The 27,748-nt window shown below is 40.0% G+C and overlaps 1 protein-coding gene across 2 annotated transcripts in view; it reads right to left on the bottom strand.

The window, feature by feature from the left end:
- LOC134510710 (uncharacterized) overlaps positions 1–27,748 on the bottom strand; it is a 164,041-nt gene that overhangs the window by 6,796 nt on the left and 129,497 nt on the right. For both annotated transcript variants that reach the window (XM_063323962.1, XM_063323961.1), the window contains exons 16-17: positions 26,651–26,903; positions 21,870–22,033 (exon numbers count right to left, since the gene is read on the bottom strand). In XM_063323962.1, coding sequence (XP_063180032.1) covers positions 21,870–22,033; positions 26,651–26,903 — 417 coding nt within the window. The remainder of the gene's footprint in view (positions 1–21,869; positions 22,034–26,650; positions 26,904–27,748) is intronic.

The raw sequence follows: 27,748 nt of genomic DNA, 5'->3' as shown, positions 1-27,748 counted from the left end.
ACTCAAACTAAAATAGCAGGCAACAATGAGCAATTATACTTTCAGTTTTATGCTGGCAAGGTTTAAATAATGTATTAGGATTTGGGGTTGTTGGGTTTTATGTTTTTGTTTGGGGAGGGCTTTTTTAGAAATGTATGCGTATTTTCCAATGGAGCTGGTACTGTCTTGCAGCTGTTTGATATTAGATGCAAGACCTACCAGCCCTCAAACCTCACATTAGAAACAGACCTTTGGCCAAGTTGTGTCTTCGTTTAGACCTTGGCAACCCTGCTTACATCAGTGGAGGTAATTTGACCTCTCATTTGAATAACGCAGTGCAGTGATATGGTTCTGGTTTGTGTTTTCTACGATTGTTTCAGTCGAAATGCAACAACTCCCTGGACTGTATGCAATATGAAAATGCCTTCCAGAGGTAACACTGCAGATATGGGAATCACGTCTGATCTGACAAACCATGTGGCAGGGACAGGTTACAGCACTGTGCCAGCCCGGCCACAAAAACATCTACCTAGAGCCGCTCCTGATAACCTCTACCACTGAAAGGATGAGAAAAGGTACTGCAGGTGGTGGCAAGGCAGCAGGAACTCTTGGAGCAGCAGGTTCAGCTTCCTGCCACAAGTAAATTTGGTGTGTGTACACCATCTTTAGAAAAAAAGAAGTGTCCCTTCTCTCTCTCCCCAAACCACAGCAAAGTTTTAAAGTGAGCAAAATTCAGTCCAGGCTAGGGAAAAAAACTTCCAGTTGAAAGACTGCATTAGAGACGGATTAATGTGATGGTAAACACACTTTGGTAATCCATTTAAGACATATCCTAGTTGCCTGAATCGTTATTACTCTGAATTTAAGGGGTTTATGAAAATGGTTGTTTGTGCACTGTCTGAAACTTTTACTCCCTTATGAAAAAAAAGGAAATACAGTATTAGAGTCCTTCAGGAAATGAGCAAAAGCCCATGACTGATGGTAACTTCCAAATCCACATGCTTAATACAGATATGAAAACCAAAATGTCATGGGGTTGAAAACATGAAAAAATACTGTGAGCTCTCTGTTTATTTTTGTTGGTTTGTTTGTTCCGTAAAGCGCCTCCTTGCCCAACTGCACTGATAATGATTCTCAAAAAAGCCTGGGCTGGGAGTCTGAATCCTAAGCTTTTAAGTCAGAATCTTTGCCTGGCTACACATCAACCAGAAAGAGAAACAACAAACTCTAGTCATGATGATGCCACATCACCACGAAAACAGAATGAATGTATTTGAACTGCAGCATCTTTGCCTCATTCAAGAATTTCCATTAGGTTTTGTTTAAACTGTACAACCTTCTTTGTGCAGGCAGAAAAGAGGCTTGTTCTGTGAAAATAAAGAAAACCAAAACAAAAAAAAACTTTTAAAGCCAAAACATTTAGCTTAATCCATCTCTAAATCCTATTACACATTCAACAAATGACAATAGTAACCCTTAGTGGCCAGCGATGAAGCAATATATTGCAGAACAAGCAGAGTTCCTCCACAGTTAGCTTGAAGGGCACTGTCAGGTTCAAAAATCATAAATTCCTTTCCCTTTGTACACTCAGGCCTTTTTACACAGCTCTGGCACATCATTATACCCACGCTACAGATTTGTCAAGATGCCAGAATAGCATAAATGAGAGTCAGACCCCAGACACTTAAAACAGACACAATTACTTGCACCATCACCAGTGTAAAAGCAAAGGGATTTTTTTTTTCTGGTAAATTTGTCTTATTTATTTTCATGGTGTTTGGCATTTAGCTTAGACAATGAAGTAAAAACTAACAGGCATTTATAGTAAATAATAGCGAAGGAAGTTTTGCCTCACATCCAATCGCTTACCCTCTCCAGTGCCCCAGTGTTTGGACTTTAAACACTGCGTAAGTATTTTATATTTACACAAAGATGCTGTTATTGTCATTTGGTTTTGAGGGTTTTTTTGTGTTTGGTTTTGGGGTTTCTTTTGTCGTTGTTGTTTTTTCCCCTCTTTCTCTGTCCCCCCAAAAGCCCATTATGTTTTCCTTTAGTTTTCATCACAAAATATATATTTGGAAGCTACCTGAAGGGTTAATGTCAAGAATATAACATCACATACAAATAAATTAACACAAACGAGATACTGCAATCAATATAAAAACTGCTCCTGTAATACTTAAATGCTGATTATAGCTCCTCAGGCTGGACGTATACATGAGTGACAAGAATCCTGGTCCACATGCACGCATTTCAGAGTGTAAATGTGGCAAGAGGAAATTGAGGGTAAAGACTCCAAACAGTCATAATCTGCTGTCATATCGTTCTCACTCACACACATGTGTTTATACTTTTACTTGTAAAAACTGAACAAGAAAATATTTTGAATACTTTGCTATTGCTGGGCCTCCTTTTCTTTTAGTCACTCTGTGCAAGAGCCAACTGTGAGCCTTGAGATGCTTTGCAAGAGCCTCCACGGCACAGGGCTCCCTGGCCACAAAGCATGCCGCACGGGGAGCCGTGGCACCTTGGCCTCTGACCCAGCACAGCTAAGGACCTCCATGACGACAAGTGGCCATTTCAACCTGCTAGGAAGCTTTGCAATAGACTTCTGCTCTCCCCATGGAGGCTAAAGCACCCTCTCCTTTACTGGCAGGACATCTGGTCAGTTTAAAGCCATCACAAACATTCACAGTGCTTTTCTGATGAGCAGTACTGTACACCTGTGCCACAGAAGGTGCTCATCGTGCTTCATCTATTTGATTGCATGTCTATTTTCTTTGAAGAATGCTTCTCAAATCCTAAAATCACCCTCCTCTGCACACGTACTGAACTGGCACCACCACAGAGATCAGGACGCGCTTTTTCAGGTACAGAACAAAAAGGCTACCCTGGGCCCTAGCTGCTTGTCCCACAGCTGGGGAGCAAGAGATGGCAGAAACAGCTGAGCAAGTGCAAGGAAGCTGTGGTACCGAGACCTAAACCTGAAGAATGCACAAATTCTGCAGGAACCTCCATCAAAATTGCTTTGTAAGACAAGAATGGAAAGGGCTATGGTGGAAAGGGCAGCACTTTTAAGAAGACACTTTTAAAGACAGGCACCCAGGACCTTTTCCCATTTCAAAAGATCTTTTTCTCTGTCACTGGACGAGTGGACACCACAAACTCAGACGTTCTGAAACAGGGGACACTGAAAATACCAAATCGTGCAAGATCACCCTGTAGAGAAAGGCGCTGAGGCTGTACATGAACATGCTGCTCCAACCCTGGCACTGCTGTTTGAAGGGAAGAGCAATCCACAAAGGTCTGCTGCATGCTCTGGGCTGCAGCTGGGGGACCTAGGGGAGGTTCTGGCTCTCTCATCCTGTGAAAGGACTTGATAAATTGTGCAGGGGTCTCCATAAGTTACATCAGCATCATACCTACCTAGAGGGCCAAAAGCATTCAGTGCTTATCTGTAGCCCTGAAGGTCTGCAGACATGCAGTGGACATTGCCCAGACTTGAGCGTGAGGTGGGATAACATTTGTCAACGAAAGATTTCCCATCTGTCTCAACTACTAACAATCACCTGAACCACCCAACAGCCACTTGAAAAGACACTAGTTCTCAAACAGCAAATTAACTAACATCCTCCAAGCTGTTATTCAAGCTGCAGTACACACTGCTCCAAACAATGCCATTTATAAAGCGATAATGAAAGGAACTAGTCTATAAACCTTTCCTTAGCAGCGGGAGGGCTTAGGCTCCCAGGTTCACAAGCCTTCAGTTTATTTGAAGCCCATCAGACTTCAGCAAAGAGGAACTAATCAAGGGAAAGTGCAGAGTAATCCTAAAAAAGCTTAACAAGACACTATTTGAGTATGTTTTTTTCTCCACCTATATTGACTTTGAAAGAAACAGAAACCAGCTTTCTACCTTTACTACATTATTTCCCACTTGTTAAATGGAAATGCAAACGTGTTGAATAAAGCTAAAATAAGCATCCTTCTTTGTGAACAAACAAGTGAAGTAAGGATCCAGTTGGCAGGCTTACTCTCTCAGGCAAGGCCCATTAATAAAAAAGGGGGTTTATCTGAGAAAAGTCTAAACTACGAGTCCTAAATGGGTAATCTCAGCTGCAAAAGAAAACAAGGCTGGGGAGATTTTTATGCTGTGAGTAAGCTTAAGCCTCAAGCCTGCAGGCTAGCACTACTCAGAGTGTTTCTGATGGGATAATTTTCTATGCAAAAAGACTGATTCATCGAAGAATTACTCGTGTCACGACCAACGTGCTAATTTCAATGGCTGTTCATCTGACAGGTGCTACAAACCCTTCAGAGATGTTTTAAATGACCAGGTGCAATTTTCCTGTGTTTAAATAACCCTTCACAGTTACTCTGGCCAGACAAATGCCCTGCAAAACCAGACGGGCTGCTCCCATTGCTGCAGCCTGGGGAGGGCTTGGGGGTCCCCAGCTCCCCAAGGTGCTGCCAAGCTTTGCCCTTTGCCTTTTCTTCCCTCATTTAGAGGACGTGGGAATTCAGTCCCAGTGCCTGACAGTAACACTAAAAGTTTTACAGCAACACGTTGATGCTAGCGTCACCGGATAAATGATGTACATTTAGGGCTATAATCGGGGATCCTGATGTGTAAATAAGTCCCTGCCCCCAGTCAGTGAAGAGAGATAAACACCTCAGAAGATCTGCCGAGGTGATCCCAAAGCTTTAGGTTAGGCACAGCAAGAGGTGCTCAAGCCAGCAGGAGAGGAGGCCCTAGGATTCATGTGGAAAGTAGATGGACTGAACAGTGCCCACTAGGATCAAGGTGTTGTGGGGCTCAAAGCTTGGCTCTGTCTTCACCATGCCAAAGTTAGCAGCTGCCCACCTTTTCTCTCGATCATTTCTCTACAGCCCGGCCAAAATTGCAGAATTTTATTGCAGAAATGTTAATTTTTAAAAGTCCATTCTGTTTTGGACAAAACCAAATAAGTTTTGAAACAATAAATCCATAAAACCTGCTGTACTTACATGTCACCTGAATGGCATGATTATCCCTCTCTGACCACCAGACCCGTCAGATTTTCCATTAATATACAAATCCTTGCAAATGCAACTGCCATTTAACTGTTTAGGGTAATATTTTGCAGGATGAAAAGAACAGCTTTCAAAATAGAGGAAAAATCCAGAGGACGCGACCACATTTCACAGGTCAGTGGCTGGGATAGCAGGAGCTGCTGAAGGAGAGCTGAAGGAACATACTCGCTCAGGGGCATTTTAGCACTCTTGTGATACGATACCCATATTCATCAGCATGCAACAATCCCCTCTCCAGATGAAAAACACTACAGATCATGTTCCTAATAAAACAGTCAATTTGCCTCCTTCTCTTTTTTGTTGTTGGCAGGAATTCCTTACAACCTCACCTCCCTGGGGCATGGCTTCCTCTCCCCCTTTGTCGATCAGGAGAAAACAAGGCTCTGTGCAACAACAAAGTCTCGCTGGCTGGCCTCAGAGACATTCCTGCCAGGTTTCAGACAGACCTAGGAAATTATTGTTGCTTTAGATGCCCTGATTATCACTAAGATAGAAAAAACGATGTAAACGTGAAGCACGGTGAGAGCATGTTTCTGTCCTGACAAACGTGTCAGGGTGACAATCGTGACCCCTTCAGAAAACTCCAGCAAATAAGCTCTGGACAGAGCTGTCAGGCGTCAGCAGAGGAAATCTAACTCAGCCCACCCTGCAGCTTCAAAGGGTAGATATTTCAAACCTTGTGCCAGGGCTGGGGTTTGTAGCCCCCTCTGACACCACAGCCTTTGGCATAGCTACACTAGGAAGGACGAGTGTCCTTGCTGAGTCCTGTGAACCACATGCATTCTGCCCACACTTGGCTTTAGCCTAGCCAAAGCTCACCCGAAGGCTCAGGCACAAAGTTTACTTCACCTTTTGAGCTCAAGTTAAGACAGAAAAGAGGCTTGAGGACCAGTGTGCATCTTTGCTAAACTCACCACGTAGACGGGCACAGAGTGGCAAGACCTCAGCCCTCCCATGGAGTCTCCTAGACCTGTTCTTATACACAGTCGGACCTTGTTCAGTGCTTGCTATATCCCTCCAGCCTCATTCAGTGGGCAAGGAGATCTTGTTCTGCTATGTGCAGATGTCTTCAGTAGTCTCTGCTGTTAGTGTGGGGAATTTTACTTTTAAAGAAGAAAATATAATGTGATCCCAGAATATTTAAAGGTCATTACTAGAAAGCCAACCACTTCAGGCTTCAGTTTTGTAACATTGCTCAAGTATTCGCCAATGCAGTTACATCTAAAGTAATTCAGTCTTTGTTAGCAGCCTTTTGTGTGACAATCACACAATGGTAGTAAAGCCATTTCCTCTCAAGGAAGAAATTAAGAGCCTGATCTGCAAAAACATGCTTGCAATTACATACGTAATTGGCACATGAACTTCATGCAATTGCATATGCATGCTCACAACCACATGGTGACTTAGATGTTACATTGGTAGAAGCATTTCAATTACCCCTTGCCTGACTAGATCAATGTGCATTGACAGTACCCTGCCCAAGCTCAGAGGATGACTGATGCCAAAGAGGTAAGAAGATGATAAGATGAGCCCAGTAATTAGAGAGGCTGAGATTTTTTAAAATCATATAATTGGAAAAAAATAAATATGTACAACACCAAGGAGGATAAATCAAAATAATTAAGCAAATACTAGCTTTTAAACAGCTACACCCACCCATAACGGACAACAACACAGTAACTTTTCCATAAGGTGAGTTTCTTCTTAAGCCCCATCTGTTAGCAATTACATTATATCTTTAAATCATCAGGGCTGATATTTCACGTAACACTTTTACTCACTGTTGTAACTTCGAATGTTCTCATTATTCAGATAAATTGCTAATTCTTTTCAGAATCCTGCCAAGTTATTGGACTTAGAGATGTTGCATGCGCCAACGAGTTACCTGTATTATACACCCCAACAGAACAAACAGTGCAGGGACTCAAAGGTGTTAATGTAACCCTGTTTACAGCTCTACCCGACAACTGTATGAGAGACCTATTGGCTGATCCTGCTTTGTGCAGAAATGAAGAGTCAGCTGATTTTTGTTACAAAGAATAGGAATCACCGTTGTTAAATAAGTGACTGTCCTGGGGGGTTTCAGAACTGATCACATCATACTTCAACCTACCAAGGGGAAGAGGGAGTCATTGTACGAATTACTCCTGCAATATTTCATGAGCTAGTAAATTTTCTATGGAAATTATCCAGCTTGATGAAAATGTCTGTATTTCAAACCTCACAAAAGTCTGATTTAGAAGAGAAATAGTGCTCGTTTACTGCAGCTTCATTGAAGACAAAGATGGAGAGAACCTGAAGTGTTGAAATGTTAGCATTCCAAGAAAACTAATTATCATATTTTCACTTGCAAACTTCAAACCTGCTGCTAATTAATCTCTGTGGAAAGGCTGTGTATGAATCAAATTATAACGTGAGTCAGATTATATGGGATGAGATGTATAACATGCCCTGCCACTGAGGAGAAATGAAATGGATTGCTTGCACAAAAATGACAAAAAACCCAAAGAGCTTGCTCTTCATTAGTGCGCTGATCGGTACCAGCCAGCTGATGACAGATTCACCCCAACGGAGTGTTGCAAACCACCTTGGATTTTCAAAAGTTTGCCTGTGGTCACAAATTATCTAGATGCAAGGAGAAAAAACTATTTGACTGAGCAAACCTTGATGTGGCACTTGCAGAGTTCTGTTGTGAAAACATCTTGAGGGCAATCAAGTGCCATTAGCACATGTCAATGAAGCTTCCCATGAATTACTACAAAAATTACAGTTAAGTGTACTCCTCCTCCATCACTGTCCAACCTCTCTGACAAAACAGTTTGGATATCTGTTGAAGTATTACAGAAATTAACACCTTGCTGCCAGTATAGTAATCAGAAGGATGTCAGCAGACAATTAATTTGGTCCATCTGCACTAACGCCTTTATATAATTCATGTATTGATTATAGGATTAAAATGATTTCTTACCATTCACTATGGAAATACTATATTGTGTATATAATGGGGATAGCAAAGGAGACTTGAATAAATCGGTTCTCATCGAAAAGGGAAACAAAATATATGTTTTTTAAAAAGAAGATTGTGTTTACAACCTCCCTAAGTAAATTCCATGGAGTTTGACTAAATCATTTTGTTTTCCATTTATAGTATTATCATGTGAGATATCACATGGCAACCAAAAAAGAAATGCTGTAAGTAGCTCATAATACTTGCCTCAGCATAGTTTGGCTTACTTTTTATCGGTTTTTTATTCCACTAACTTACTGTCATACCACTTTCAAATTCAGAGAAGCTTTCATAGCTCATTGGGTTTTTTATCCTTTTTTCATCTCTTTTTTTTTTTTCTTTAAGATGGGTTACAACATGGAATCAAGAAAGTCCTGTGCAGTGTTACTCTACTGGCTCAATTTCTAGTGCCACTTTCATTAGTTTATTTGTTGATTATATTTGTTTTAACATTGTTATAATTTATTACAACGCTTCTTTTTGTGTGCGCATCTGTTTACGCAGTTCTACTCGTTAGACCTATCCACCCAGGCAAAAGAAACTTTTCCTTTACCTAGGCTGCATTGTCTTATTTTCCATGGTTCACACATGCACACTTTGTGACGAATAACTAATCAACTGTGGTGAGGTTTAATGGCATGCCTGGGTATGGTCAACGTAGTTGGCTATTTCAGATGCTTCTGACCATCCACCTTTCCCCTCTTTCTTCTTTTCATCCACCACTCCCTGGGGACTAAATACTCTAAAAGAACAGCAAGGGAAGTGTTTCAGAACCATCTGCCAATTTGATCCTACACAGTTCAAGGCCTCATTGTTTCACACAGAAATCATTTTATTTTAAATCTAAGAGGCGACAGAATTCTACACTCTTTTCTGACCTTACATTTTGCTCTGTTTTCTCTAACGTCCCATTACTGGGCTGAGCCTTCCCTCTCCTCATCTCATGACTTTCAATCTCTATTTAATCTTCAAAAAAATACAGACTGTGCCTTCAATAATTTATCCCAGATGAGAATCTGACCTTATATACACAGATCACATAGAAGTTCAGTGAGACACGGCCCTATTTCCTCCCTTCTCCTTTGCTTATATAGACAGATGGAAATTCTGTCCCTAATGAAGTCAGTGCAAGTTTTGCTGCTGACTGCAAAGGAGTCAAGGTTTCCCTCCTACAATTTTTATAGCAGATAGGTGATTATTTCTTATTGCCTAATCTTGTCATCTCAACGTGCTGAGCTGAATTGTCCTGGACTAGTGGTATGGTTTACTTGTAGTAGTTAAAACAATTGTGCATTACCCCAGATCAACATAGTGATTTATTCATACTGGCATTTAAGGAATTAAATTCTGTATTAGTGCTAATTTTTCTGGATATGCTCAAAGTCAGTTTCGCCACCGCTTTCTTGTCTCCTGTTGTACTCTTATAGCAAACTTCATTTTGATTCTCGGTAGAATCTAAATTGCTGGAGACACTGTACGGAGAGCTCCATTGAGCAGCTTCAAAATGTTTTACAATGTGGGTTAAGGTTAGGAAGAGGAAAGCTGATAGTGAACTCACAAACTGCTAGGCTTCTAAAAGATCACTGAAACTAGTTTAGGGAAAAGAAACCACAAATCAAAATTATAAGACCATATCTTCTACTGCAGCTTGAGTGATCCCAGCCATTTGTTATTTTTGAAAGATATAATACAGAGTACATGAGGTAGAACTTACATATATAAGGTATAACTCGTAGTCAGAAGGAGCTTGCAAACAAAAGAGTGGATAAATAACAAGGAAATTTACACTTTCTATATTTTTTCTTTCTAAACATGATTTCATTTCTCCATTTGCAAACTAGTGACATCTAAATCAGCAATTTCATGAGGCTCATGAATTCTCAGAGGAGAATTCCTTTAGGGGAACGAAGAGTAACACAACTGAATAGCTATTTTTTCCCATCAGCTTCCCTTACCCGGCATTTCTTTCAATTTCTTTCCATTTTCCTTGGCATGGTTGCGTCTTCTGCACAAATTCCCGAACAGCTTTCCACCTCGTTCTTTGCTGACTTTTCCTTCAGGACCCCACAATTCTGTACCGTGGTATTACTCCTTCTAGCTCATTTCCTCAGTCTTTTTTTTTTTTTTTAATTTTTTTTCTAAGCAAAAATACCCCTGCAATTTTTCACCTATCTTTTGGAAACTGAGCTTCCTGAATGGCAACGGCAAAATTTCTATTTGTGTTCATGGGAAAATTTCACCCTGCAACTTCAGAGAAAACAAATTTAAGATGGTCAGATCTATTAGATCCACAAAGACAGGCTGATGTTCTTATTCAAAATTTGGCCTGGTCTTGCCATCCATTTCTAGATGTCATCTTTCTCCAAAAAAAGGCAAGGAATTGCACTTATAGTGCTAAACCTTCAAACAGAAAATACGCCAATTATGCTGTCAGTGGTTTTTTTAGCCTTTTATGAGCTACACTACTGTCTACTTATACAAGGGGAGCCAAAGAACTTGATTCTAGGATTTTGGATCGGGTCAGGGTAGGAGATCCTCCTTTTTCTCTTTCCAATATCCAACTGCAAGAAAGCTATGTGCCTATTTCCATTTAGCACTACGTGCTATGTGCCACGTCCTCAGTGTAGCGCTGGCTCTCAGAGGACTTCAATCTTTGCTCTTGGCTTCTCCCTATCCACCACCCACCTGTCTTTGCAAGCAAGGTCCAAACTCCAGCACAGGAGCAAGCCCAGGATAGTAGGAAGAGACAAATTACAGTGACCTCAGGTGTGGTACCACCTGTCTTCAGCAGCCTCCACCTGTGGCCGAGCAGCTTTGCTGCAGCACAGACTAGCTGGAGGCTCATGAAGCTTCGTCTAAGGCAAGATGAAAAGTTAACCTCCTGGTGGTAAATGGGTTAAATGACTTGCTCTCTACCAGCTCTCATAATGCCGACACTGTCTGACATCGGTTTCCTCTCCTGCCACTGCTGATTCCACTAGCAAGGGCAGGATTTTGCCCTCAACTATTCAAAAGTAATTAATGCATTATTGAACAGGAATAAATAGATAGCAATTAAATAACAAGTATTAATGACTTATTTATTAACATATTAATAGTTGGCCTGAGAGTAATAAATGCAAATTAGTGTAAAGTGGTACCAAAAATTGTGTCGATAATAGGCCCTGAAGTAATCTTGTGTGTTCAAGATAATTACAAATATATTTTCCTTTCAAAAAACTACTGCCGGGTAATTTTTTATGGTTTGCTATAATATCATTTTAGAATTAGAAAATTAGCCCTAGTCTCATTAAAATAATTTTGCAGTGCATCAGGCTTTATTTCAAGTATAAGTTTCACATTATCTTCTTGCCTATAGAGCTTGCATTTTTTTCAGAAACCCTCTCTATGTACAAACATTTTGAGCCTATCCTTGGTATACTAATGGTGTATACAATGGTTACTGCCTGTACAACTTTTCTCATCATCAGTAGTATTGTGTAAGAAGTTCCACTGCAAGCAGCGGTGGTACCTGGAGGTCTAAATCCAGTAAAAATCACCGGGGACCATATTTTTTTCCTTTTTACCCCTGCTGCTAGCAATACAGCTGATAAATAGTTCAGAGGCTTTAAACATGAGCAAAGTGATGCACTGGGCACTGCGCACCTAACAACTGATCCAGCCACAACAGACCCCATTCAGAAAACCATCCCTGGTCAGAACCTGTTTTACTAGAAATACTTTCCTCTTTTTTTTTTCCTTTTTTTTTTTTTAAAAAAAAAAAACAAACAACCCAACAGCACCCTCTTATCTGTTTGGGCAAAATAAAACCCCACTTGATACTTTGGCTCTGAACTGTCACCTAACTTTGGGAAACTGATTACTTTGTGAGGACAGCAAGTCATTGTCACTCTTATCACTTCTACCAAAAAAAAAATCAAATTATTGGCTGAAATCCAGAGTCCTGACCTCATAACTGATCTGCTGTTATCAATGGCAAGGTAATGTATTCCTGGCTGACATTGGTCCTCATATTCCTGATTCTGGAATGTGACATACATTTAACACATGCCCATCTCCAATAAAAGATCAGTAAATACTCGGCTCTCTGTACATATTTGTAACAGGTTGAGGAATGAGGGTCCAGGCTTCCTCCTAGCAGAGGAGGCCCAGAACACTGTTTCTGCAAATGTTTGTTTCTACAAAGGTTTCTGTAGGTGGAATTTTCACCTCTTTGCAGCTTTCCTCATTAAAGGCATTGTAAATGACTTCTTCCAAAATAATCTGTATGGTAGGGGGCTTTGGTGGCTCTCTCCCTACAGTGCTTTCCAAACCTCTACGTAAATGTGATTGTGGCCGTGTAATCTGTGTACCTGGAAATATAATTCGTTTTGTTGCTAATGAAGGTCCTACGGCACAAATTTATTAAAGGTATACTTTTCCATGGGATAATAATTGGGTCGATAATATTAAACTCATAGGCTCATTATTTAATTGCAAGGGCAGATTATGAATACAGCTTCTAAAATGTATTTTAATGAAAAACACTACATCCTGACCTAATCATATCAACCTTATGCTATCTAATTAAGGATGCAAAAAATCATTAGAGTTGCAAAATATTAGTTCCAGCTCCATCAGGCTGCTAGCTGCCCCTTCATGAATATATATATTTTTTTACTCTATGATAAATAGTTAATGAAGTAAAAATGACAAAATTTGCATGTAGGCAAATTAGTTTAATAGAGTGATGTCTTCCCAGTCTACAGAAAGTGACCTTTTTCCTATCAAAAGAATGACTAAAAATACTTTGAAACGATGGCATGGATGTCATTCCACAAATGACAAATCGCTTCTCTGAACAATATAAAAATTATAAAACGCAATAACCTTAAATTCTCATCATATTGTAAATGTGTCCTCTGCTGCTGCATTTATCAATTTAATAAAAGGAAATTAAGCATATTATAAAATACCCATTTATGGGGCAATTTTTAATCCAGGGAATAAAAATGAGAAGCACATGGTTAATAGCAAGAAAATATTGCAAAAACGTAGACCTATTTTTTCCAGAAGGTTTGACTGACTATTTACTTGAATGACCTCCATTTAAAATATATTTTTTATGTGGAGTGATGTAAGATATGGCAGTCTCATGCTTCCCTTTATAAAAATTGCTCACAGTTAATTTGGTATCTTATTTAAAAATTAACACATTAATAATGCACGCAATAAGGCCTAGTGATGTGTCTTCCATACTGATTACTTTGTACAATTAGACATACAAAAAGAAAGGGACAAGATAAATACCTTATGCAAATTCATGGCAGAAAAAAAGAGTCTTTCAGTATCTGCAATGCCTATGAGCATAAAAGACCTGAAAACATAGTTTCTGGTCTTACAGGGAGATGCTCCATGTGGCGAACATATTTCTGGAATGGAGCGGGTTTTTAATACAAAACTAGATTTGCCAAACACCTAATGAAACCGAGTTTTATGGTTCTCTTTTCCATCAAAATAAACAAGATATTGGAGCAGAAGGGGAAGATTTCAAGGCTCTGAAGAACACTGGTTGTATTTTCACAGTATTCGTGTTTTGTAGAGGTAGGTTGGGAGTTTTTGACAGTAGTCTCCAATCACAAATTTTCCTCATTGTGAGGCAGATCCTGTGCCCAGTGAAGTAAATGACAGAGATCCGACTGATGTCAGGGATGCAAATTTCTGCACACTTTCTACATGCTTCCTATCTCCTTATATCGTGTAGTCTTTACCAGTATATTCCATAGAGAACAGGAATGCTTAACACTGTCACGGCCTCGCATTTGGTTAGGACTGATATAAAGGAAAAGACATGAAACTCGTGCAGATGTAGAGAGAATAGAAGTCAGAATCTTGGGGACTTAGGCTAAAGCCAAAAGCGTCCATCACTCCACTTTGTCAAATGAACTGTGCAGTGCTCCCTAGGGAGCACAGGGGAGTCCTCCCTCTACTCTGACTGCATCCTCCCTGCTGCTGGATCTGGCTGAGGCTAGGTCCATTTTAAAGGATCTCAGAGTAAGGTCAGGTACTCGCATTTCAATACAGCATTTCGTACGTGCCAAGCTGCACATTGGGTGCAAAACTAGGCACTTAAATATGTCTATAGCCATGGGTCATGTTTTTCAATGTTCTGTCCTCTTAAGTATGGCTTATAGCACTGGATATGCTCCTCTACTCTGCTCTGGTGAGGCCCCACCTGGAGCATTGCGTCCAGCGCTGGAGCGCTCAGCACAGAAAACACATGGACCTGTTGGAGCAGGTCCAGAGGAGGGCCACAAAAATGATGGGATGGAGCACCTCTCCTATGAAGACAGGCTGAGAGAGCTGGAGCTGTTCAGCCTGGAGAAGAAAAGGCTCCGGGGAGACCTTATTGAGGTCTTTCAGTACTTAAAGGGCACCTACAGGAAAGATGGGGACAAACTTTTTAGCAGGGCCTGTTGCAATAGGACAAGGAGTAATGGTTTTAAACTAAAAGAGGGTAGATTTAGACTAGATAGACGGAAGAAATTTTTTACAATGAGGGTGGTGAAGCACTGGAACAGGTTTTCCAGAGAGGTGGTAGAATGACCCATCCCTGGAAACATTCAAGGACAGGTTGGACGGGGCTCTGAGCAACATGATCTAATTGAAGATGTCCCTGCTCATTGCAGGTGGGGTTGGACTAGATGACCTTTAAAGGTCCCTTCCAACCCAAACTATTCTGGGATTCTATGACAATGCAGATTTCTTCTATTCAGGGGAAGACTATTTGTATACAGAGGAGTAATTTTTCTTTCCATTCTTTTCCATTTGTCTTTACCCCCCTCCCCCATCCTCTCCTTCTCCTTGCCTGCATTTATTTTTTTCTTCCCCTCCCCATCCCCCTGCATCCAGCCCTTCCCGTACTACAGTAAGAAATGATATCCTGGTGATATCATTAGAAATACATTCAGCATCTGAAACAGAAAAGTAGTTGTTTGCAGTTGCCTTATTCACCACTTTTTCCATATGGCATTTGTAGTCCTGGCATGTAAAATGAGGTCCAGTATGTATGTTCTTTCTTTGACCTTACTTAACATGTAACAAAGGTAATAGAAACCAGTCATCAGTGGCTATGATTTGACTTACTGTAGAAAGTTTTTAAGTGCAAAAAAAGGGTGATTTTGCTTACTGGGGTAAAGCAAAGAAGTGCTGTCTGTATAAAAACTGGGAATATCTGAGGCAGGTGGCTGTGGTAGCACATCCAGTTGTTCATACCTTTTCCCTCCCCTCTGTTGAAATGCAATGTGGTGCTCTGCACTTTCCCACAAAAATTAAGCTTACTGAGTATCTGCTTTTTCATTCAATTGGCACATTCACCTTTTTATTTTTCCTTTCAGGGTCCAAACTGTCATCACGAAAAAAAGTGGAAAATAATTACAGCTGTGCCAGATGTTTATAGCAGTGACAACTGAGGCTATATATTTATATAAACTGCTGATCTTTCAGAGGTACCTATAGAGACTTGAAAAACCTGCAGACCCTAATCTGAAACCATTTGTTCCCGTGGGTTAGAAACAAAAACAAAACAAACAACTCATACATACTTAAGAGGACTAATTTCTTTCCTGTCTGGAATCTGTTTGTTTTCACATTGAAGCAGGATTGTTACTGAACAAAGCATTGTGCGCAGAGGCACTCATAGATATATAGATCCAATTGATGACCACTTTAACAATTGTCCAAGAGCTGTTTTATAAGATAGGCCTATGGGAATTTATAATGTTAATGCAAAGCTAGAAAGCAATGAAGAAAACGTCCCTCACAGAAGGAAGACAATGACGCTCAGACTACTGACCATATTATTTCTGTTATTTTCAATTCTCTGAAAGCAATTATGACCAGAAGCCTCATTTTTGGATGGCACCCCCATCACTGGACACTTTGCAAACACAGATATATCTCCTGCACATCACAGCTTGAAGTCTGTATATGGGACTAGAGGCTAGTGGCTTAATGGAAAAGAAAGAGAAATTATTTTGATAGCCAAAGTACAGCAGACCAACTTCAGACCTCTTCTACCTCCCCCTGCACATTTCCAATTCAGCCCACTCCTCCAGGCGACCCTGGAAGGACATGGCCAGGAAGGAGAGCATGGCTATCGCATCTGACTCACCAAACTCATACCCCTTCCTCAGGGCAGCCCCATCCATGCCCTTGCAGAGGAGCAAATTCGACTTGTCCATGGAGCTCCCCAGTTTGCTGAGCTGGCTGAGAAATTATCTGGGATGGTACTGATATTTAAACAAGTAGCAAGTCTCTACGACCCAGTCAAGAATCACCAGATAGCACAGGTAATTTTTGTCATCAGTGATGCCGCTAAGCCTTTGGATACTAAGCTGAGTGTAACCCCTCAAGATGTTCAGGCAATGCACATACAACCTTCTCACAAAATTGTCCTGAACATGCTTCTTAGCTTCTCCATTCAAAGAATCACCGTGATTTTCTTGTGTACCTAGGTCCTTTTACATAATACCCAGAGTCACAGACTCTCTTCACCACTCACCATCCGTCTTTCACCATTGATTCCTCTCCACTGCTCAGCCCTCTTCATAATAAAGCTCAGCTCCTGACTGGAAATCTCCAAGTCCAGTGGAACAAAGAATGTGCCTTCCTCACCATGAATCCGCTGAAATACATCCAACAGCCAACCTTCACTATGTAACCTGAGGATAGAAATGACACTTTTGGTCCTTCTTTGAAAGGACTTTTCATGCAAAAAAGAAAATGGTGTCTTACCCTTTTGTAGACTTCTAAAGCTTAGGTTTCCCTTCATGACTATATTCCCCTGCCCATGAGTAAGAAGCTTCTTTCCCATAAGTTCTCCAACATACAACCCTCCGCAACGCTCTGGAGACTTTACAATACCTGAATAAAATCACATAAACTTAAGCAGCAATTTCTTTTAATTATTTCAAGATAGTGGCTTCCCAAAAAGTTCATGATCTTCCTTTCCTTCAGAAATGTCCAACGTCTGTCCTTAACATTGGCCTGGGTAACTATTTCCAGTGCTTACATGGAGTACCTCAGTTAGGCATGAATGGAAGTCCTCCTGTGCCAGGGTTGAATAATGGGCAAACCACATCGTATAGGAAGGAACTACCCACCATTCTTTTCAACTCCAAGGCTGAGGTCTATACAATCTAAACTTCTCTTGATGTTAGAAAAGTTCATTTTATTTGTTGGATTTGTTTTTCTAGGACATTTCTGTGCTGTGGTAGGGAATTGAATAATCGCTATGCAGTAAAATGCTCTACCACAAGAAAGGCTTGCTGTGTGGTATTTCTTAATGTAGGTGAAACCAAGAAATATTGTGAGGCTTTTGGAAAGCCTAGTGTCACATTTTTAGCCTTAGATGAACTTTAAAACTTCAAAACATTGCTGTTTAATTCAAATGGAACCTCTTCAAGTTAATATCTTTCTCATTCTACTTTTAGTCCAAAACCAGCGTTTCAGAAATAAAGACCAGAAAATCTGGAATCTCAATCTTGGATATTGAACTGAGGTCTTTCCTTTTGTACCCTCTTCCAAGCTAACACTTCATTACAATTTGGCTCTTGCTTGGTGCCAATCTCAGCTTTTCCATATTTCCCAGCGACTGGCTGGGTAGTCATCAGAAGCGCAGGGATTGCTCTGTGGCACTGCAACCAACAAAAAGCCTAGATTTCTGTGAGGCAGAAGAGGTCCTTCATTTCTTGGCAGGTGGGAACGAGAGCACACACACAACTCCTTTGAACACTCGTCCCCGTGTACAGCAGCACTAGATGTAGTTCTTGCGGTAGATCCTTGTTCTTGGGTCCTGTATTGGCATGTATGTGCTAAACAATGCGTGTGTGGGTGGAGAGCAGTGGACTGTTCAAGTAAATCAGAATGAAGTTCACATTTACACTAGCTCTATATCTCACCTTACAGTGCACACATTAATTGTAGAGAAGCACATTCAATAAACTGCTTGGTACAATTTTGCCCACAACTGAGATTCAGTGTGGAACAGAAATAAGGAGATGCACCAACAGACCGTTTTTCAACTTGATCTCACGAGGAGTTTTAGCTCTCTCTTCAAAGGGGAATATGTACCTTCGGGTCAAACTCTACATCCAACAGTTTCAATGATGGAGTAGCTGTTCTGATACTGAAATCTGGCAGCCTGGCTCAACATCAGATTAGGAAATTATATCTCCTGCTTTGCTGCAAAGGCACTCTCTGTACTTTTTTTCCCACCCTTCTTTTTTGAAACATTCCTTTTTGAAGCTGCAGCCCTAAATTTGCTGTAGTTTCCAACATGTCATTTTGGGATTCTCTTATCAAAAGACGAGAGCAGCTGGAAGATAACCTAATTGAGATGTAGGTAGTCCTGGGAATATACACAAACTAACAAAGAAATAATAGAACAAGCTCTAAAGGATAATAAAGTATCTTAAAACATGCTACAGAAGAGAAGATTTTTGAAAAATAACTAATACACTTCATGAAGTAATTTTCCAAATTCCACAGCATCTTCAAAGAAAAGTTTGTCTCTTAATCCCTGGATCTATATTAGATGTTCTTTCAACACAAAAGATACATTTTTGCAAACATTGACTCGTAATTTAGAATTGTCTTGTGCTTAGTTGAAAAACTAGCAAACAAGCTGGTAGGCTTTCTGGCCTTCCACTCATCTTGAAACAATAATATTCTATTGTGTTCATCTTTGAAATTCCAGGTCAGCAATTTAAATGACTTGCCACTTATCTTGCTAAACAAGAAAAAGACCTTGCCATTTATTTAAGCTCACTTAATGTAACACTCTTATTTCAAATGAAGTAAAATTTAATGCAGTTAAATTACTGTCTATTTGCTGCCATAAACATTTTCTGTATGAAGATTTTAAGCACATGGTTATAAACAATATAATTAACTTTGAATTAATTAAGAATCTTGAAGCCTGTCTTCCAGCTTTGTTCCTTTTGCCCAAAAGTACTCAGCCTGTTCCTGTTACCTGCTTTAATTTCGTTTCTTTGACATGAAAACTAATAAAACACTACTTCTTGTGTCTTACCATGGCTTCTTATGACAGTAATAATTTCGATTGCTAATGCAATAAAGAGCAAAAGAAAACTCAGATGCTATTTTCTAGAGATATGAGACCCAGTGTAATACCTTACAAGTTCGCTTATTTATGAGAAAGAACAGAAAACATTGAAATGATTTGCTATCCAGAGTCAGATCAAAAAAGTGGACTTCTCGAAACTTTACACAAACAAAAAGTTGAAGGGTAGAGTGGTTTAAAACAATGTATTACATCTTTGCTTGAGCCTTTCTCATCCTTTTTTGGAAAGCAACTGTAAAAAATTTAAAAATAATTTTGCTGTTAACATTGAAAAATGTATATTTTTGAAGCCTTTCCCAAACAAAAAATTTCAATACCAGGAAATTTAGACTCGTTCCAGCAGAGGCTTTTAGTTGAGATGGGTCTGCATTTTCTCACAGTGCAGAAAACATTTCACCACAAGTTTCTGACTGTTTCTAGTGTCTAGTGGAATTAAGATGAAGGAATTGCAACCAGTACCACTTATTTTTTCCAAAAAGTAATTAGAATATCTCTCCATGCTAGACGTACTACAGACTTCCAAGGCACCCAAGGGGAGCCAGATTTATTGAGGTATGTTAGTTTATAAAGACAGAAATAGATGCCTACTGCTGTTTACCCCCTGCCCATGATTTTGTTAGATTCCTGGTTGTTCATCAGTGCTACCATGAAGCTTTCTAGCTGTGTCAGAAACAGACACTTCCCCTACTTGCTTTGGTGGTCTGGTGGGTTCACTGTTCTCATCGCTTTTTTATACTCTGCTGAACATTTCTCTTAAATGGCAAATTGCTGAGTAACTCTAACCGTTGGCACCAACTCCACCGTCCAAGAGCCAAAGTCTTCCCTGTGGACTGGTGTCTTAGGACACAGAAGACATCCCTCAATATTTATATTGGTTTACATTACAAGAGAAAGTGGTGGATGCCTGGGTGAAAAATATGTTTTCTGAGTCAAACAACATTACATTTGAATATCTTTGAGATATAGCACCTGAGAAATATTCACACAAAGGGATACTACTGCCTTGGTTATAATACTATTTTCTTCTGAAAATGAATGCTGTTATATCAATATTCAGGAAACAATGTTAAAAATTGCAAAGATTCTTTCCTTAAAAACATCTTAAAATGTTTTAATGCTATCATTAACGGACTGGTAGTGTGCTGCTCAAGAGTCCTAGCCAGGTCCAAGGTTCCACTGTGCTGGGCTGTGGACATACAAGGAAGAGAAAGTTGATCCAATTCCAGAAGCTCATAGTATAACTTTACTCATTCAAAATGTTTCTTTTTGTTTTCGAGCAACGAACTTCAAAGACCTTATGCACTGTAACAGATTTTGTTATCCTTCCTTTGCTTTTGTATTTTGCTATGAATCATTTTTAAAATGTGTCGTACTAAGACAACTTTTTTCCCCTAGTAACATTCTCCCCCCACCCCTCTATTGGAAAACATTATGGGAAAATTGATCCAGAAGGAAAGGAACCTTTGATGATCTTGCACCTGTTCCCCAGACAATGAAGATGTTGGTAATATTCTCATAAAAACCTGCCTTACAAATGTTTTAATTTAAATTAATTTTCCTGAGTAATAAACGACAGCCGCTAAAACCTATGAAGCTATTCAAAACTATTAAGTCAATGATTAAGAAGGCATTAACATCTCAAAAACTAATTAACTAGACTACCGGTACATTGGAGTTGTGTACAGCTTCCAGGAATGCAGGATCTTTGAAATACTTTGCAGAAATTTAGATTGCCATTTATCTTTTTCTGCCTGCTGCAACAGAGTTTGTGGAAAAAAGGAGACCGAGGGATGATTCTGTCAGATGGAGGGTGTATGCTGAGCTTTTCTGTTCTTACACCTGCCTGCATCTTGCCTTTGCGTACGGCTTTTTATTGGTGCTTGCCACCACTCAATGTTCATCACTGGGTGAGTCGAGGGCCAGCACAAAATTCATACTGGATTACCTACAAGTCACTCAGAAAAAAAGAAAATACACTTTTTCATTCCATATATTAGACAACCTATCTCGTTCATTTTCAGTGTCCCACACCTGTCCTTATTGACTGTACAGCTAATGGTGCCTGCTAGAAAGGTGGCAAGAAAGGTAGCTGGACAAATTTAATGATGAACTGAATACTGACAATGGGCTAAAGTAATGGAAAAATTATTTGGATTAAGTCATATCATGCAGTGGGTTAAATCCTCAGTCACATCAAGTCAAAAATCCTGTGTCATCAAAGCTGTAAGACTCTGGGGGCCACTGCAGATTCAGAGAGAGATTTTGCACTTTGCGCTATATGCAGCTTTCTGAATTTTTCCTATTTCTCACAAAAACCCTTCTTGAAAGACTAAAGACAACATCTTCCAAAGTACCTAAATAAAAGGTACACACACTTCAGAGCTCAAACCCTTGACACAGACACCATTGTCTGAAGCCAAAGGAACAGAGGCTCCCAGACTCTATGAAAACTCATTATATCAATTGTGTTCCTGTTGGGAAAATAGGTGGCTCCCTCGCTGACTTTCTGTGCCCACCAAATACCAGTGCATTAAAAGTTAAACAGGAGCTAACCCCTCCTTGATTGGCAGCAATTCTGGGCTCTGGACATGTGACGTTGATATATCTCTTCTGATGTCACCTTATTCTATCTTACAGGGGAAAGGGCCTAAGCTCCTAAGAGAATAATGAGATAAACAGACATACCTTAAAAAGTACAGGTATAACACTGTCGATGAGATGATGAACAGGATTGCATAAACCAACACAGTGATTAAGGCACCAGGAATCCCTGAGTCCTCTGCTCTTAGAAAGACCCAGTAGAGTTTTGCAGCATCAGCAATGGGTTTCTCTACACTGTTCCCAAGTCTCTGTCGTGGGGGAAAAAAATCAAGACAAGAAAATGCCAAACCTGATTAGACTATTTACCTATAGAAACAGAATAACTTGAGTTTCTTTATAAGAAGGATTTAACTCCAATTTGTGGGGCAGACAGCTTGAAACTTAGGAGTCTGCTACACAGGATTTGAAATTGACCATGAGATGTGAAATAAATTATTTTCTGGCTTATTTTAGTACAATTAAAATCTACCCTATAGAGGTAGCTTATTGAACAAAACCCACGTCACAGTGAAAATACCCAACGTGAGCTTCAATAGCATATTTCAGGAGGAGTGGAAGGGGAAGAAGGCTGAAATGTGCCTTATTTCAATGAGCAGAGGCACAATATTGAATGATTTATGCTGCTTAGGAGCGCTGCGTGAGCAGAAAACACTTGTGCCAGTGTATAATTCCAAACTGACCAGTCTCAAAATGACATGACCTTGTCACAAGAAAAATGCTGGTTCCTACCAAACTTAGCAAGTTGCATTATTTTGAACATGTGCACTTTGGAGGGTGTATACCTGCCAATTCCCAATTTCAGATTGAGTCAGTGTTTGGTGCTACCACTGGAAAACAACAGTAACCAACATGTTATCTGAAATGCTAAATGGGAGCATCAGGGCATCTGCATGCGTTGCTAGCTGACACCTAGGATAGCTTTTCCACCAGCCTTGCAAACAGCAGCATCAGCCAAAGAAGGTACTGTATTCACAAAGCTTCACTGGGACCCAATGAGGTGAGAAAAAAAGAGAAAGCAACTACAAGCAGATCAACAGGGGACACCAGCAGGGTTTTGTTAAGTTTTGCCCAAAGGGGTTGACCTTTTTTCAGTGCAAAAGAGACAAGTTCACCCTTATGAAGCGGTATTTTAATTTATGTGCATGCATTATCAAGACTGTCTGCAATGTTTTAAGTCAGAAAATCAGATATTCCCTTCATCCCCCACTCCTAGTGTCCAGTCAGTCCAGTTTGGAAAGCCACAAAGAACAGCCTGTAACCAACAAACATCAGCATTATTTTATGATATAGCTGTCACTTAATTTCTTTCTTTCCTGAAAGAAATAGAGACACAACGAGACCAATACCTCTGAAGAGATCTGTCTGTACCATACTCCCTCTGCTGTGGTGGAATTAAAGATACCTCTTAACTATACAAAGTAGCAACCATAAGTTGTATCATTAATAGCTTCTCCAAAGATACATGACTGTCATATGCCCTACTTTAGTTATGCTATTAATAGTTTATCTTCAATTGCTCTGTAAACAAATAAAAATTTATAACTATTTTAATTCTACTGAAGGTGAAACAAATCTTTAGCACGCTAAATATTGGTAAGGAATTAATATTCATACAACAAAACTAGTAATTTAATTGGGAAGAAGGTGGTTTGTGCAGTTTTGCAAAGATTCACAAAGAATCCTGAAGGTTTCATAGCATCCCATGTTTCATTATACTTCCAGTAAAACATGGAAAAAGATTTTCCAAAAATCTATTACTTTCCTTTTTTTTTTCATATCTAGTTCTTAAGAACTAGCTACTGTATTGACATATTATTGCCCTCTGCTGGATCAATTTAGAAGAATTCAGCTACATATCATGGGTCTTCTACTGCTCAGAGCTAAAAAAAAATTCTCTCTTCACCTTTCTCTTTTTAAAGTGACACAATGACAGTCATATCCATATTAAATCACATTGACACATTTTGCAAGGATGTGAAACTGCACCTCCAAAAAATCCAATATTTGTCATTCAGAGAGGGAGTCCGTAACCTCTACGCTTCAAGAAACCTGCACCTTCCTGAGCAACTTGCCTGGACTAGTCCTTAGGAAGAGTCAAAACTTTCTCCCCACTTTTTTTCTACCTTTGCAGTGACATGCGTAATAAAGTAAAGACAATTACAAGTCCAATGATGAGCTGTACAAGGACTGAGATTCTTCAGTATATTTCTGTGCGCTCTCCACCCTTTGCAACGCTGCCAGGTTTCTGTAATGGAAATTACAAGTCCCAGGAGAATGGTAACGGCACATAAAGACTCTCGCTAATTAAGATGTGTCCGTATTCTTTACAAAGAAGTTAAAATACATTATTTCCTGGTTCGGTTCTATCTCCCCGTCCTATCCTCTCTTCTTGCAAATTAAAAAAAAAAAAAAAAAAAAAAATCTGTCTGCCTCCACCACTTTCTTAACTGAAGAGACTGTCTACCAAGGAAAATCCTCTGCACAGCAGTCATGTCCTGACATCCCTCCAGAGAGGCAAAAGTCTGAATGGCAAATAAGGATAAATTTATCTCGTACCCAAGCAGTTCTTTCTGTCGAGGCAAAAATGACGTGGGGGAAGTGTATCTTTCTGTCCATTTTTTTCTAACAAAGAGATTGTGTCAATCCTTCTGAGGTCCTCAAAGACATCATCCAAGAAAGGTTTCCTCATTTTAAATCGTTTCAATAATATCTGTCAGTATCTGTCTTAGATACTTACCACACCACAGAGTGACGGTCCTATGAGCACTTTGCAGTCTCTAACGTTTCTTATGATGACACGTATCCATGTGGCTAAAGAGGTGTTACTCTCTGCATTTTACAAGCTACAGAGAGACCAAGTGAGAGGTCCCGGGAGAGCTCTGGCAGAACTGGAACTACAACTGCATTCTCCAAAATCACGGGAAAGTTTCTTACCCCTGGAACACCCTGCTACAAGCTGATAGTAAATCAAGCCTGTAATCACACATTTGATAGAGTATCTTTAACTTCGAGTTGAAACACCCCAAACATGAAACTGCGCTCTAGTTTCCCTTAATAATAATAATTTAAAAAAAATAGTTTGTAAACAGAGAAACCTTTGTCTCCAGGGCTATCTGTCATCTTTCATAAGTATTAAGGCCATTTAGGATACTAAAATACATTCTAGGGCTAAAATATTACCACCACAACACCACATCTTAAAAATGCTTGATCTAAAATAGATTGGCAAGTAAATCTAAAATAGCTGCTGAAAGAATGTCAAGAGAAAAAAATTACAAATGCAATAACGAAAACGTGTGTAAGAGATATAGTTTCATTTTGGAAAGGGTACACACAGTATATTGTGTAATGATTGAACAAATGACTTTCTACCAAAGATAAACTTGGTGGGTAAAATTGCCGAATTTTCAGTATGAAGTACAGAGAGGGGTGTGCTTTTTTAACACTGTAATGAAAAACTTAGTTACTTTATTCATATCTCACATTTCCCTCTGACCAAGCAAAGAAGCCCTATTTGAAACTGATAACAAATCTTGTCTGACTAGAACTGAACGCAGTTCCATGGAAGTCAATGGCAATGATTTTCTCAATGCAAGTGTGGGAAAGACAAGGTAGACCTCAGCCTTTCCTCCAGTTTTTATGAATAGAAGGGGAAGCTTTTTAAATATTTAAATATTTCTAGTTTGGATCTTGGGGAAATACCCCTTTTTCTCCTAGGAAAATAAATCATCATCAGAATAATTACAATTACAATTAAATTCTGTGCATGGCTTACACCATGAAATTAAAAAAAAAAAAAAAAACACCAAAAAAACCCCAAAACAGCAGGCTGACCAAGTGAAAACTAGAGTGTGTTGCCACATGCTTAAAATATTGCAATTACCTCCCAAGTGAGCTCAAATTAAATTTCTTGAACAGCTGAATTTTAATTTTCAAAACCACTGCAACGGGAAACAGCATGTAAACAGTTGAAAATCACATTTTTAACAGGACTTCTTAAAAGTAGAGCACAGGTTAGTGAATGAGGAACCAAGAGACCTGAGAAAACCTGATCCACAACAAGGACTGTGGGTTACTGCTTGACCTGGAACGAACAACAGAAACAAAGATGCCTTTGAAAGGCAGACAAGGGCAGGACGACAGCAATACCATGCCCTTAGAAAAACTTGCTGAGTCCTGCACCCATCAAAAGGACCCCGTGTCACCAAGGGAGTGAGAGCCAAATCTGAAACGCACGTTCTGGGAGGCTGGGCATTACCTCGGATGTGGGCGTTACCCGGCCACCAAAGTACAGATGGGCTACACAGCGCATATGTAGGCACAGGGAGAGTTGGGAACTTTGCTCTCATAATTTTACATGTGGTGAAGCTGTTTCCTTAAAGACGTCTGTCTTTCAATCTTACAAATCTTTTTTGGTGTGCCAGCAAGTTATGTTAACTACGTTGCATGTCAAAGAAGTGCACAATAACATCTCCTTTGGGTTTTGCTATTTTTTTCGGTTTGTCTGTTTCAGCACTTAGAAAAATCTGAAGCGCTAATAATCAGGACTGCTCATTAACCCATCTCCATTAACATCCAAAATTGCAGTAATCCTTTTCAAAGCAGATGCAATCATTCCAGTGGTGGATTTACTTTCTTATCTCCATATATGGCTTGTACAGTGCTCTTAATTTTATGCAGAAACAGTGACTCCATTAGATGGGAATTTTGTTAATAAAAAGGTAATGTATAACATTATTATTTAATTTCTTTTTAACTTTCATGTTCTATTGCCAGAGGTGGAATTTCATATCTTTCAGTGATTCACTGAATAAAACAAACTTCTACGTCAAGGTCTCATGTCCAAGTTATTTTAAGTGACTTACCCCCAGGACTGAATCCACTATGAACACTGCCAAGGGGTCTAACACTGTCCAGAGTCCCAGAGCTATGATAAACTTTGACAAGAAGGAAGGGAATGAGTCAAACAGCTGCTGACAGCCCCATCTGACCAGCACCATAAGAAGCAGCCCTGCATTCAAGGTTAGGGGTCCCACCACAACCATGACCAACTCTTCACTGGTTTGCAGCAAGGAGTTCTGGTAGCACAGCTCGACAGTGTGAGGGAAAAGCTGGAACCTGTAAACAAGCAAAAAGGAGAGAGTTTGTCTGTGCTCCTGGGCAAAGCATTAAAAAAAACCCATAGAATAACGCATACAGCACGTCGCATTGTAAAGTTGCATCCTTATCTCGGTCACAATCCTCTGGCCAAAAACTGTATGATGCTACTCAAGAAAATAGAATTTTTCTCCTCTTCCTGCCTTCATGTCCTTTGATCTCCCCTGACTCTCAGTTCAGTGGATGCGCGCCCAGGCCCTTGGGACTGTGCCTGCAGGGCTGTGGGAAGGTGTTAGCTCCCACAGGCTCCAACGTGAGCACATGCCCCAGGAGCTCAGCCCTCTCTGCGTACTGCAGCACCTCTGGACACTGCACAAAGTGGAAAATGTGTCAAGGAAGACATAGCTTTTGGCATCCTAAAGTGACTGAAAATGTTCTTCTTGCCACCATGGGGTGGTGGGATTTGAAAAGCTCACGCAATGAGCAAATTTGCTGGCACTATAGGAGACAGGAACTGCATGGTACTGTGAGCTACATCCAGATGCTGAAATTTAAGGCAAAAATTTCAAGTGAATCAAACTGGCTTAAATTTTGCTCCCAAGTAAAGGCAAAGTGGTTTGATTCTCACTCTAGTTCCAACTCGTGAGCACTACCACTGCATTTGGCGGGACTAGAGAGCGCTCAACTCAGTCTCTTCTGCGGGCACACGGCTACAGATTTGGATGCTGATCCAGGGCATCTTGGCTCGAGAACATTATCCTTTATCTAGCTGACTGCCTGGGACAGCTGTGATTAGTGGCTTCGAACATGACCACCTCTCTCTCACATGTTGTTTCCTTCTGTTGTGTTTCCTTTGCTTTCACAGA

The sequence above is a fragment of the Chroicocephalus ridibundus genome, chromosome 2 (genome assembly GCF_963924245.1).
Source record: "Chroicocephalus ridibundus chromosome 2, bChrRid1.1, whole genome shotgun sequence".
NCBI lineage: Eukaryota > Metazoa > Chordata > Aves > Charadriiformes > Laridae > Chroicocephalus > Chroicocephalus ridibundus.
This window is presented reverse-complemented; position numbering and strand designations above follow the sequence as displayed.